Source organism: Arachis hypogaea, chromosome 12, assembly GCF_003086295.3.
Source record: "Arachis hypogaea cultivar Tifrunner chromosome 12, arahy.Tifrunner.gnm2.J5K5, whole genome shotgun sequence".
Taxonomy (NCBI): domain Eukaryota; kingdom Viridiplantae; phylum Streptophyta; class Magnoliopsida; order Fabales; family Fabaceae; genus Arachis; species Arachis hypogaea.
This window is the reverse complement of record NC_092047.1, coordinates 118597331-118611977: the sequence shown is the minus strand read 5'-3', so window position 1 is coordinate 118611977 and position 14647 is coordinate 118597331. Positions and strand designations below refer to the sequence as shown.

The window sequence follows — 14647 nt, the reverse complement described above, 5'->3', positions numbered from 1 at the left end:
GCAACTTGTACAAATTTAGGCTGTGTTTGTTTTTAAAGACAGAACATTAAGACAGGGACACAGAGACACAAAATCATATTTGACAGAGGAGACATGGACAAAAATAATATACAATGGGACACAATTTATTTTTATTTTTTATTTTTTTATTATTTTTATTAATTTTTCATAATTATACTTTTTATTATTATATTTTTCATCTCAAATTTTTTGAATAAAAAAATGAGAATAAATTAAATTTTCATAATTTGTTCTAGTTTATCATCAAACAAAATATAAGAATATAAAATTTTATGTTTCTATCTATCAGTATCTTATTCTATCATATTCTCAATGTCTTGTCCCGTCCTGTTCTTAGAAACAAACGTAGCTTAAAAAAGTTGTTTTTCGCAATATGCAAAAAAAAAAAAAAATTAGACTATATTTTTGAAATTAGCCTGTGTATTTTATTTTGAGAAAATTTACAATTTTTTAAAATTATATTCAATTTTTTTTTACTAAAATGATACTGTATCTTTGTTTTTTTAACCAAGTGTTCACTTTGATGTTAGAATTAAAAATACTAAAGAATGATATAAAAGTATCCTTAATATAAATAGTTACTTTTTTTATTATCTTATGAATGAATTCTCTTATTTTTTTAAAAATTGAAGGTATACAATATAATATTTTATTTTTTAATATTTTTATATTTTTTTGTTTATAAAATATAAATACAATAAAATATATCACTTCATCCTCTCAAATAAAAATAAATCGAGAGAATCCAATCCATATATCTTTCTTTATTTATTTATTAACGAGTATACTTATTGTGATTTGAAGTTTATAATGTACCTTTTTATATTTTCTAAGTTTTTTTTTTTAGGTATATAAACTAAGGAAAGCAAGAAAGCTAGCCCCAAAAATTAAAAAAAAAAGAAGGAAAAGCTATGACAAATATATGGTAAACAGAAGTAGATGTATGCATGTTGCCGACAAAGATATAGAGTAAGGTTGCAAAAAAGGATACTACGTGTCGAAAGAAAAATAGAATGCAAAAAAAAAAATCCAAAAAATTTATAAAGTAAACAAAATAAAGATTGAATTATTATTAAATTTACATTATTACAAGTAAATATTATTTTTTATTTTAAAAATGTTAAATATATCACAGACTCACAGTGTCACACAGTGAACAAGTTATGGTCGTGATGGTGTGGGGCCCAGCCCACAGAGCCCAGTAAGGCCCAATAATGCACACGTGCGACAAGCCGCCGGAAATCTCACCCACTTAGCCCACTTTGTCTTCCTTTTACTCTTTTTAGTCTTTCTACACAACAACTATTTTTAACAATAATAAATTAATTATTTTCTTAAAATCAAATTGGTGTAAGAATTTTTTAAATATTGGATGTTAGATTTTTCTTAAAAGTATCCAAAAATCGTTTTATAAAATTATCCAATAACTTGTTTTTTGGATAGTGTGAAATAGTGTAATTTTTAATAAATAACAAATTAGTTTATATATATATATATATATATATATATATAATAGTTAGAATTATTAATATTTAAATATTTTATATTGTGATAATTAATTTATTCTTTTTTATTCGAAATTTTTATTTTTGATATTTTAAAAATATCTTTAAAACACTTACTAATAAGACTTAAAATAAATAAATAAAAGATTTGATTCTACTAGTATCATGTGGGTTAATATATATTATTAATTAAAAGAATGATAAAAAATATAAAATACAAAAATTCAAATTTTAATATATTTATTATATATTTTTCATAAATTAAAACTTTTATTAATAATATTATAGCACATACATTGAAAATTTAAATTTAATATAATTTTAAAATATTAATCTGTTAACAAAATCATAAATAAAAAAGAGGAAAAAGTGATTGAGTGAGTGAAGCTATGGGGGGTGAGATGCAGAAGGTCTGTGTCTAAATGAAAATAATAATTACTACGAATTTTCAGATGTCGTTTCAGAGACAAAGAAGATGTATAAGAACAGTGAAGTGATGTATAAGATGTCGTTTCAGATGTAGTTTGGATTCGACTTTTGAACAAATTAGATAACCTCGAGATCTGTGCATGAAACTCACATACATCTATCATTCTTCAATTCTTCTTCAGATATGTGAATGGATACCCTATAGGCCTATACCTATCAACTATCAACAAATTAAATTCTTAGCTTAATTACTTGTTTAATTGACGGGCTACATACAAATCAATAATCTTAATCTTTTATTTATATGTATGTATATATAATTTAATTTTGATAAAATAATAATTTTACAAGTTGATAATGTGAATAGTCATCTAAAAAAATAAATATAATTATATGACTATAAAAAATATTTTATATTATTAATATATTAAAATTAAATTCTCTGATACATACATATACATACACACATATATAAAATAAAAATTTGTCACTAAATTTATTATTATTGTAAAATATATATTAAAAACTTAAAATTTTAAATATATATTAAAATATATATTTATATATAAATATGATCACTAGCTAATTTAATAATTAAATTTTAATATATAAATAATATTTTTTCATATCAACTACATGAACTAACTCATGTAAATAATATATATGACTCTTAACACTCATGTTGTTAACTAACTAAAGAATAATAATAAATGTGTTTTAAGTATTAACTATGTTAATGTTCTAGCCCAACTTGGTTAGTATATTGTCCGACTCGCCCGAGCGACCGACCTAATGGGCCTCGTACGTCTGGATTGCAACCCAGGCATTTGTCCCCTGGCAGTTAGCTATGCGATAGCAAGGAGAGGAAGCTTTCAAGAAGGAGACCTCTCCTATGAGATCCGTTCTACTGACAGGGTATATATGGGGAGAGTTCTACCCCTCCCTCACAGTACGTCACTACACCATTACTCTCACCGCTATTTGTATTATCTCTGATTTGAGTGTCGGAGTGTCATTGCAGGTAGTACTTCCTTCACACCACAGCAGTTCGGGAGGTCATGAAGTCTCCGTTCTCATCCTCTAGGTCCATATCAAAGCCGGTTCTCACCAACTCATTCCAAGAATTCCACCGACCCGTCCAAAACCTAAAGAACTGAATAGTTAATAAGAAATATGCATTCTTATAAAAATAAAGATATAAATATAAATTTTTAAAAATACATTATTTATACAGTAAAATAAAGAATAAGGCTTGGTTCCCTGAATACTACTCTTTCTTTCTTTTTCTTTTTACGCTCCCAAAAATTGCAGGGCCTTGGAAAATGAAAATTAAAAGGTCGATGCTAACATTTCTAACTTAAATCATGATAACATTTTATGTTGCTTTTAATATATAGGAACTCTCTAGTTTGCATTTGTATTCTTATATAGTACTAATATATATTGATTGATAGAATAACTTTATGTCTAGTCATTCAATATTATCTAATTAATACTTTTCCAAAATAAAATCAATTTTTTTAATCGTAAAATAATATTTTATATGATTTTTATAACTAGCTAATAATCCAACTTCCACTAAAAGCTAAGTATATGTAGGTCAATAAAATATGCCATATAATAATAGCTTTTATATGGACAAAAACTTTATTTTATAAAAGATTTGGAAAGGAAATTGTAAAACATAAATATAACTAAGATAGTGGAGTGCATATGCATTTTCTTAGTTCTTTCCTATAATTTTGGGAGATCACATTCATGTATATGGTGATCATGTGATTTAATTAATTTAGTTTCTGCTTGATTATGATTATGTTTATATGTTTGTTTCAAGCTCTAATATTATGGCTCTTGAATAAAAATTACTATATAAGATAGAATTTTGTACCTATGTAATGATATGTAACTTTCTAGGTAGAAATCTAAACATGCTATAATAGCAATCAAGTGTGGCTTCTAACAATTTAGAGACTACAAAACTTTCTAATGGACACTCATTGGGTAAAAGTTTTGTTAATAGGATCAAAATAAATACCAATAATAACCTTGTTAAGATTAAATTGTTTATTTTCTATTGAATAAAAAATATGAATTCTTTTCATATTTAAATCCATGCATATAGGATTGTGTTTGGTTTGCGACAATTAACATACATAAAATTTTAGAACTTCTATTTTTGTATATTGGATTATAAGTGGTGAAGTCTTTAAAAGTAATTTAAATTAGGTGTTAAATGTTATTGTGGGTGTTTACAAGATGTCAATGACGTTTTTTTTTATATAATTAAAATAATATTTTTTTACAAAACGTCAGTGATATTTTCTTATTTTATAACTAAAATAATATTTTTTTTTACAAAACGTCAATAACATTTTGTCTTTTTATAATTAAAAAATATTTTTTTTACAAAACGTTGGTGACGTTTTATCTTTTTATATTTAAACAAATATTTGTTTTACAAAATATCAGTGACATTTTGTACTACTATCATAGCAGTGTAAAATATTAAAATGAACAAATATTGTCGTATTTCACATCAAAATTATCCATATCTAAAAATTTTAGCTTAAAATTTTATCGTATTCTTATTCACGGACACGACATAATGACACATTTGATTCATTGGCCGACTACATTTAATAGAAATAGATTTTGTTAAGTAAACAAGTATTGAATTCAACTCTATTAAAATTTTAAAAAGGAAGTAAATTTTTTTTCACAGTATCTCTTAACTTGATAGACTAAGTTCTAATCTGTCATAGATTGGAGCTCTTTTAAGGATTTATCACTAGCTAATAACATGTATAAAACGAAATTCGAACCCAACACTTATTTAACTGGACTAGTGAGCTCACTTCGAACAAAAATTACTACTAAAATAACCCTAGTTTAAATTATTCAACCCTATGGTTACTACAATTAAGGTGGGGAAATTATCATTCTTGAACGTATTGTTTTCAAAAAATAAATAATGATAACATCATTGGATTATTACCTCAATCTTTACGAAAATAACTCCGCCAATCACTAATTTAATTATCATCAACCGTTGTCTGCCACAACTAAAAAGCAACATTATATTGATGTCTGCCTATAATAATCTTGGAGCATTAATTATAAATTGCAAATAAGACAATGAAATGAAGAATAAAATTGCGCTTCATCAACATGTTCTAATTAAGATAGATAGAATCCAACAATGGATGTATACAATGAATCTCAATCTCAATCTAAGATAGTTTCTAATTTCCACGTTCAAAGTTTGAGTTTTCTAAGTCTCCAAACGAAGACCACATTCCGCGTATTGTCATGTGTTCATGCTATCGAGTTTTGACTATGAATGATACGCAGATATTCTAAGATATGTTAAGAATCCATGCATGTTAAATATTAAAAATAAAAAATAAAAATGGTGATTTAATTTGTACGTGTTGATGATGTAAAAGCATAGTTTAATTAATAGATTTTGATAAATATGTTAAATCACAAATTCACAATCAATGATACTTGGCCCCGAAAATTACTACCGTAATTTACTATAATTATTACTGCATTTCAATGTTATTTTGTATTGTAAAGTATATAAATTATAAATTCTTTATCGTGAAACATGCTTATTTCATAGAATTTTATAAGTTCTTTATCGAATTAGTTTTTTGGAATTTAATTTTCATTTAGTAAAAGAATCTTATATAAATAATTCATGCATTGTTATATAACTTATATTAATAAAAGTAATTAATTTTTAAATTAATTATTTAAAATATTATCCAAATGCATGATTCTAATTAGATGATCATATAAAATTCGATTTCTTTTCCCAAAAGAAAAAGAAGAGAAGAAAAACATAACAAGGCATGTGCTCAGTTGCCATAGTTGTCTTTTTCATGCATGTTACAAAGGCAAGTGATCTTCATTTTGATCCAAAGAGGGATTGTGTTCAGAACCGCCCCTCACAGCAATCGACAAAGAAATAGAAATGGGCCCGGCCCAAAACGGCCCGACAATTACTTTTTTTCGTGTCATTATTTTGCCATTGTTTGTTTGTCGTTTATCTATTTATTATTTCATCACATGTGAAAAGCACACTGGTTTAACAAGGATTTTTTTTAATAAATTTCATATTTCCATAAAATCCTATTTAACAACAATACATTATTTACAATAGCAATAACTGCACAGAAATTTTATTTACAATAGTATTTTGTTTGCTTTTAATCCTTTAGAACATGGGATAATTTCACATGTTTTATTGATATGCGAGATAAATTGATGATATAAAATTGAATAAGTTATGGAAAAATTCACAAGTATACTAAGAATATTAGTGTTTCAATGATTTTAACTGTTAATTTCAGTTATGTATATGTTTTATTATTGAAATCAACAGCTAAAACACCAATATTGCTAATATACTTGAAACTCTTCCTAAGTTATGAATTTGTGCTAATTCTTTTTGGTTGAAAGAAAGTGTCCAAAAACATGAAATTAGTACTAGATCAGTTTTACCATATTTGACATATATTACTTTTAGTAAATTTTGAATCTAGTTTATGTTTATGAAAATAATTGTCGGTAAGGTTGTATGAATTGATATAAATGAATTATGAATTATAAACTCTTAAGTATATATCTGATGTCAATTTTGATTTGAATCTATGATATTTTTTTCGGTATTAATTTGAATCTATGATTTTAAATTATACTTCATGGAGCAAACGTTCGAATAAAAACTAAAAAGACTTCTCGATTTTTTAAACATGTCGGACTCAAACCTAGTCCTAAATTTAGGCCATATTATATAGAATAGACTCATTTGAGCCAGAACTCAGCTAGGTCCAGCCCATTTCCACAATGCTCAGAAAGGATGGTTCATTGAGAGTTTGAAACCAAAAACATAAAATTAAAAAAAAAAAAACGTAAAAGGAACTAGACAGTGATTTTATGAAACGTTGTATGTGACCAAAAGAACCATACTCTTGGGGGACGAGCAATAAACGATGGAAATGGGGTTCCCCATTCAGCACCAAATGGTTTATGCTGTAACCACATTACCTTGTTATACAAAAATAAATTACAAAATTCATCAGATGAGGAGAATTCCTCATTACTTGGAGGAATTGAGGAAATCTCATGCGCTTGTACCTTATTGACAGTTATTGATCAGTGCCTAAATATGACTCTTCCAATAGTTCAACCTTTAGTAGCATATTGTTTTTTAGGAAGGGCTCTCCAACCAATATCCCGGCGATAGAAGCCTTCTGGCCAGTTAATCTCGTCGATGGCTCGATAGGCTCGATCACATGCTTCTTCAAGACTGTCTCCCTTGGCTGTTACACCAAGAACACGCCCACCAGTTGCAATGAATCTTCCCTCAGAGTCAAAAGCAGTTCCTGCATGGAATATCTTTATGCCAGGGGCAGCATGCTCGGCTTGTTCGAGGTTTTTAATCAAAGTTCCCTTCTCGTATTTCCCGGGATATCCCTTACTTGCCATTACCACTACCATGGCCGACCCGGGTGACCAGTTCAGAGATACCCCACTGAGCTCTCCTTTGCAAGCCGCAAGCAGGACTTGTACCAGATCAGACTCCAACCGAACCATGAGAACCTGTTTAAAATTCCCAAAGGGAAAATGAAATACATCAATTAACAACACAGCCTCAACATTAGTAACATAAACATACATTATGTGAATATCTATGATCATCATGATGTGTTGCAAACAAGCATCTCATGACTTTAACTAACCTGGCACTCTGGATCGCCGAATCGCACATTATACTCGATTAACTTAGGCATGCCAGATTTCTTCTCAATCATAAGACCAGCATACAAAACGCCAACAAACTTGCAACCTTCTGCTGACATTCCTTTCACTGTCGGGGTGATAATATGATCCATTACTATTGACTGAAGTTCCTTGGTTAATATTGGAGCTGGAGAGTACGCACCCATGCCGCCAGTATTAGGCCCCGTATCGCCATCACCAACGCGTTTATGGTCCTGAGCGGATTCAAGTGGAATTGCATTTTCTCCATCAACCAATGCGAAAAATGATACTTCTTCTCCCTCTAGATACTCCTCAACAATGACCCTACAACCTGCAGAACCAAAATCACCCTTTACCAGCATTGAATCTACAGCTTCATACGCCTCTTCCAGTGACATGGCAACAGTAACTCCTTTTCCAGCAGCCAGTCCATCTGCTTTGATAACAATTGGAGCTCCTTGTTCTTGAATATATTGTTTTGCAACGGATGGGTCTGTAAATGTTTTGTACTGCATTAATTAATCGAGGATTAATAAGAAATTACACATCCAAAAACCAACAGAATACAGGTTTAAGTAATCCTCTTAGAATTAGAATGTTACGAGATTCAATGAGACTACTTATTAGAAAAAATGCATGAAAAAATATGCACAGAGAAGCAGAAATATTCCAATAGAATAAGGATCAATTACTGATCTGATAAATGAGAAAACAGACCTTAGCAGTTGGAATATCATACTTGTCACACAAATGCTTCATGAAATTCTTAGAACCTTCCAACGCTGCAGCCTCCGCAGATGGGCCAAATGTTGGGATTCCTGCCTTAACTAATTCATTTACAAGACCTGCAACAAGTGGAGCCTCGGGTCCCACAACAACAAGTCCCACCCCCTGTTTGTGACAAAATGAGATTACTGCTGCTGCATCATAGACATTGAGGTCTGTAATGCAAGTAGCATTTCCAGAGCTGGAAATTCCTGCATTGCCGGGGGCACAAAATACAGCATCACAGGATGGTGATCGTTGCAAGGCATAGCAAAGTGCGTGTTCGCGTCCTCCTCCACCAATTACAAGAACAATCACCTTTTCTTCTTTTGCATAAGCAAATCAAAATTACAAATAAAAATCAGTTAAAGAAAGTGAGCAAACATGCAAAAATAAAGACAATGTCACAGAATTGAAAAGTTTGACTCCGTCAATCACTAATTTAATTATCATCAACCGTTCTCTGCCACAACTAAAAAGCAATATTAATGTCTGCTTATAATAATCTTGGAGCTTAAACTAGACATTGCAAATAAGACAATGAAATGAAGAATAAAATTACGCTTCAACATGCTCTAATTAAGATAGAAAGAATCCAACAATGGATATATGCAATGAATCTCAATCTCAATCTAAGAGTTTCTATTTCCCACGTTCAAAGTTGTTTTCTCCAAAACGAAGACCCCATTCTGCGTATTGTCATGTTTCATGTTTCATGTTTCATGTTATCGAGTTTTGACTATGAATTATCCGCAGATATTCTAAGATGTTAAGGATCCAAGTATGTTAAAATTACAAATAAAAATTTTAACATGTGAAAATTACAAATATTCTTCTTTTGCATAAGCATATTAAAATTACAAATAAAAATCAGTAAAAAGAAAATAAAGTGAGCAAACATGTGAAAATAAACAGTCACATCATTGAAAAGTTTGAATTCAAATCCATTTATCAGAGACAAAAGCTCCTATATTATCATCAGCTAATAAATTACTTAAAAGCTTTCATTTCTATTCATCTACATATCTGCACAAGTTCATTATGAATAAACATAAAACATTTCAAGGAAGTTCTAGCTGAGATTTCACTCCATCTCCATGCAATGCAACTGTGGTTTTAGAACATGGATTCTCCCCCAAAAAACGAAAGAATGCAAGGCATAAAAATGGTTAGACTGGTAGATGAAATTATTAGTGTATTTGTTTCACCTTATTTTACCAGAAAATCATATATATTTTAGTTGAAAAGAATCGGTTTTTGGTTTTTCAATTATTCAGAATATTTGAGCTGCAATTTGTCAAAATAATTTTTCTCACAAGCTGAAACATGGACACGTTACATGCTACTAAATGATAATTAAAAAAAGGGGGGGAAGTTATAATTAAAAAGATAAAAGAGTAAGCGCAGTGCTTACGAGAACTATTGTTTGTATCAACCCCAACAGAACCCGATGACTCTGAGTTCCGAGCAGAGCATTTGAAAACACTGTGGAATGGACTTGAGGCACTAACACTAACATTGGAGCTCCTCAAATTCAAGTTCTGAATGAAGAGAGAAGTAGAAGAAGGCTTGTGCAAAACACAGTGTTGGACTCTAAAATGAAATGGATTGGAATTTCCAACATGAGAGCGTCCATGAAGGTTGAAAGAAGCTCCAACATTGAAGGTGGCACAAGACATTGTTGCAACTCACTAATCCCCTATGAACAAAAATTCAAGCACTTATTATGGTTTGAAAGAAATTAGCATCAAAATAAATCAAAGAGCAACCAGGCTTAGAAATTAAGATTATAATATTAGGCACACAATTCGTTCAGGCATTTCATCAAACAGGTCGTGTGCTTCATAACACAAACAAGTGAAAGTATTGGGTATTTTATTTTAAACAAAAATGATGATAATACGGCGATAAGTAAACAAACAAAAAGAAAGAAAGATAATATTTTTACTATATTAACAAGTAAACGGAAAAAAAAAAAAAAAGAACCTGAGAAGAGTGCTGGGTTGAGTTGTCAGTGTAAGTGATGTGTGATGGTGGCAGCTGGAGGATTTAACGCGGTGCTGGCTGTTACTGGTGGAGAGTATGGCGGCGAGGAGACAGTGACGGCGGCCAACGGCTGCTGAAGAGTGAAGAGTGGTGGCGGCGGCGGAGTATGTGAGTGGCGGAGATAGGAGAAGCCGTGAAGTGGCTGCTTCTTGTATGCGCTCTCATTCCTTTTTGTTTTAAAAATCATCAGACTTTTTATAAAATAAATAAATATAATATTTACAACTAATTAATTTATTGGACAACATAAAAAACAAAGTGTTTTACATTATTATTTGAATCGGTTGTTTAACAGTAAAATATTTGAATTTATTTTTAATCCAATCTGTTTTAAATCATTAATTTAGATTCAATTTATATCTCATTAAAATTTTAAATTTTATATAATTTTTTAGTTATTAATTTTTTATAGCACTAAATTATGAAAAAAAATTTAGAATCAGTAAATTTTAATATTTTTTGTCATTATTTAATTAAGATAAATGTTAAATTATTTTTAATATAATAATAAATAAAATGTTTATAATTTATATATGCAAATTTTAAAAAATATAAATACAAAGATTATTAATTTATATGCATACATTATGATAAATATATATGTAAAAAAAATATGGGAAGATAATGATTTTAGTATACAATAAGTATAATTATCCATGTCATGCACATAATAAAATTGAAATTATAATTTTAATTTTTTTTTAAATTATTTTGAATTATAATAATTTGATTAATAATAAAGTAATATGTTATGTATTGTTTATTTTTTTAATCTAGTGTTAATTGGATTAACTTAAAAATAATTATTAATTGGTTTTAATAATCTATTTTTTTCAATAAATCAAATATATATACTGAATGTGATAATAAATAATATAGTAATAGTTAAATCTATCAATAAATATATTGGCTATTATCACACTATAAAATAAATTAAATATAAAGGCTATTAGCACTTAGAAAGCTATAAAACCATACTGTCTTTGATTCGTGCAATGGTTTACTTATCAAATAAACTTAAAATATGAACAAAAAATATTTATAAAATGGACCTAGCATCATTTGAAAGAATCATGGAAAATAATCAACTTACCTTATTATCCATGATAACCATTTTTATGTAAGTCATTTTGTTCTTGTCAAATTTAGATGAAACTTTCTATAACCTTATATATTAATTTTGTTAAAGAATAAATGACCATTTGTACCATAAAAGATAAAAACGCTGACATATGTATCCACACTAAATCGAAATTAAACTTGTACCCAAGTAAGATGTCTTCCGTGTGACAAAAGTACCCTATATTTGAAAAGTTGGAGTGCCACGTAGGATACTTTTGTCTTTGGAAAGTTGGAGTGCCATGTAGGATACTTTGGTCACGTGGAGGGCATCTTATTCTTACGTGGGTACAAGTTTAGTTTTAATCTCGTGTGGATATATATATATATATATATATATATATATATATATATATATATATATGAGTATTTTTATCTTTTATGGATACAAATGATCATTTATTCATTTCTTAAATATATATATATATATATATATATATATATATATAATATATGAATTATATTTTGTTAAACTCTATGTTATCGGTTATTAAAAATATTATTTAAATCACATATATTAATTATTTTTTGTTATAATTATTTCGTTTTATATATATGATTATTTTTTATTCTACAATCATGCAATAATTTTTTTATATTCATATATATTCTTCAATGTCGATCCCATTCATACACATATTAACAGTTTTTTTTCTAATAATGATGTTTTAATTTTTTGTTTTCCTTTTTTTTACGTATCTTTTTTTTTTAAATAGTGATGTTTTAATATTTTTTCTTTTTTTTAAATACATTTTTCTTAATACATACATTACTAATCTGAAATATAAAATGAAAAAAATGTAATACATATATCCAATAAAAAATAAACTTAAAAATAAAAAAAATTATATTAAAAATGTAAAAATAATATATTAAAAAAGAATAGTCGTAATATATAAATTTAGTCAACAATTTAAATTTTTCTAAAACTAATTTAATCAAATACCAATATTATAAATAAATTACTTAAATAATATTTAATCTATTTTAGTCCTTAGACACGTATAGATTAGAGTCATTCTCGTAACGACAACCAACTGAAACAACATCGTAAGTTCGATCATTTAGAATTCGTGCAAATTCAATTCATACCATTTCTTTACTTTTTGAAAATCTTCTGTATCTCTGATAGAGTTGAATCGCAATTCCTTTTATGGAAAAATAATTATAGAGGTGGCTTTGATGTATTGGAGACCAAAATTCGGAAGTCACTATTTATATTTGAGTATGACACCCATTAAACCCGAAAGGCTAAATAAAATAGTATCTCCGGTTTTATTCTCATTTAATTTTAAATCAAAAGTAATAATGACTTATTTAATTAAGCATTTATGATAATAAATGAAATGACCATTATATAAGTAATTTAATGTAAATTAGCTTAATTTGTGATTATAATTAATATATGTATTGCCAATAAATAGATTATGAAATTATAATTTCGTAACAAAATAATCATTCAGTTTGAATTACAATTAATTGATTGATAGAAATTATAATAAATTGTATGATATTTAAATAATTAACCAAATTAATTAGTTGATATAATTAATTTATTATAATAAATTGAATTTAATGAGTTAAAAGAAATAAATAAAAAATACCATTAGAAACATGCCACGATAGTTTTATCATTAAGTACAGAAATTTAATTTTTATATAATAGAATATATATTTATAAATTATTACTAGCAGAAGCCCCGCGCATACGCGCGGGTAATAGTAATGTTTGGATGGTGTAACTGCTTTGTTTAAAATATTGGATTGAATACTAATATTGTATGTAATATATATAACGGTCTTTTGACTGATTTTAACATAGAGTAATAAGACATAATATAAATAAGATGTGAAATTAAAGAAAACATAGATAAAAAAAGGAGCCGTTGAATGTTTTAGTTGTGTTGTACTATCTACTATGTACTTCCTTCTAATTAAAAATGTAAGGTTTCAAAATTAATGTAAACAATAAAGGAAACACAATAAACAAAAGAAATATAAAAGATAAGAAGATAATAGAATTGACACAGTCATTTAGATCTATGTTCTAATGGAAAATTGGAGGAAAATATGAGTAACTATGAATATCCATTGCTTTGTTAAGTAATATTTTTCTATTTTTACATCAAGTTGGAATATAAATGCATAGAAAGATTATAATTTAACAGAAATTTGAAATATTTGGAAGCAATCCAACCAAGCATAAAATGAAAAAAATCATGTTAATAGGATTTGAGAAGAGTTTAATATGCTAAATAGTGCTCCTTTAATTTTAAACTAATTAATAATTTAAGTATAGTTTACATAATTAGCTAGCGTGCATAAGAAAAGAGTAATACATTTAAAGAAGCCATAATAATAAAGGTGCCTAATTCAAAATTAATAGATTATGTTGTTATTGGAATTTTTTTTTCTAAAATAGAAAGCATAAAATACTTTTTTTATATTTGTATCATGAAATTTTGAACAATTGCTAATTTGCAGGAAATTAAAATAATTAAATAGAATTATAACAGAAAAAATATATAAAACAAAAAATAGTCTAATTAAATTAAAAAGGAAAGAAAAAGTTTTAGTTGCTTTTATGTCAAATTATCAATTATTATTATTTTTGGAATAAGATTTTGGCCATGAGTAGATTAAAAATACTTTTATGACCTCAAACAAATACACTATCAAGAAAAAAGATACAAAATAAAAATGATAAAAAGAAATCATAACTCCTAATAAAAAAAATATATATCCATTTACAATTTTTCTGTATAAAAGACTCATCTTTTGATTGTTTTTTTTATATATTATTCTCTGATGTCATCTACTACAACAGATAAACAATTTGACTTTAAAAGAATATTTTTTTAGACTTTCTCCAGAATTTTGGCTTTTAAAAAAATGTTTATTTCACGAATGTTTTTGTCTTTTCTGTATTTATTAATATATATTTCCATAAAAATAAATACATAACTATCCTTTTATTCTACTATATCCTT

At 27.3% G+C, this 14647-nt stretch overlaps 1 protein-coding gene across 2 annotated transcripts; it reads right to left on the bottom strand.

The window, feature by feature from the left end:
* Nucleotides 1–6895: 6895 nt before the first annotated feature.
* On the bottom strand, nt 6896–10723 carry LOC112728782 (phosphoribosylamine--glycine ligase-like). 2 transcript variants are annotated; one of them, XM_025779072.3, is made up of 5 exons: nt 10479–10723; nt 9907–10191; nt 8445–8818; nt 7706–8236; nt 6896–7565 (listed from the first exon to the last, which is right to left on the bottom strand). In XM_025779072.3, the coding sequence occupies exons 2-5, from the start codon at nt 10169–10171 to the stop codon at nt 7149–7151; spliced, it is 1587 nt and encodes a 528-aa protein (XP_025634857.1). In that variant the 5' UTR covers nt 10172–10191; nt 10479–10723; the 3' UTR covers nt 6896–7148. The 2 variants fall into 2 exon arrangements, with proteins under 2 accessions (XP_025634857.1, XP_025634858.1); XM_025779073.3 differs by having other exon boundaries at nt 8445–8815.
* Between the last annotated feature and the right edge of the window lie 3924 nt (nt 10724–14647).

What these genes read in the sequence shown, in the direction of transcription:
- LOC112728782 (XM_025779072.3), bottom strand. Translation starts at nt 10,171, where the DNA reads ATGTCTTGTGCCACCTTCAATGTTGGAGCTTCTTTCAACCTTCATGGA. An exon ending in ATGATATTCCAACTGCTAAG is followed by an intron (nt 8,237 to 8,444) that starts GTCTGTTTTCTC and finishes TAATTAATGCAG; the next exon opens with TACAAAACATTTACAGACCC. An exon ending in TCGGCGATCCAGAGTGCCAG is followed by an intron (nt 7,566 to 7,705) that starts GTTAGTTAAAGT and finishes AATTTTAAACAG; the next exon opens with GTTCTCATGGTTCGGTTGGA.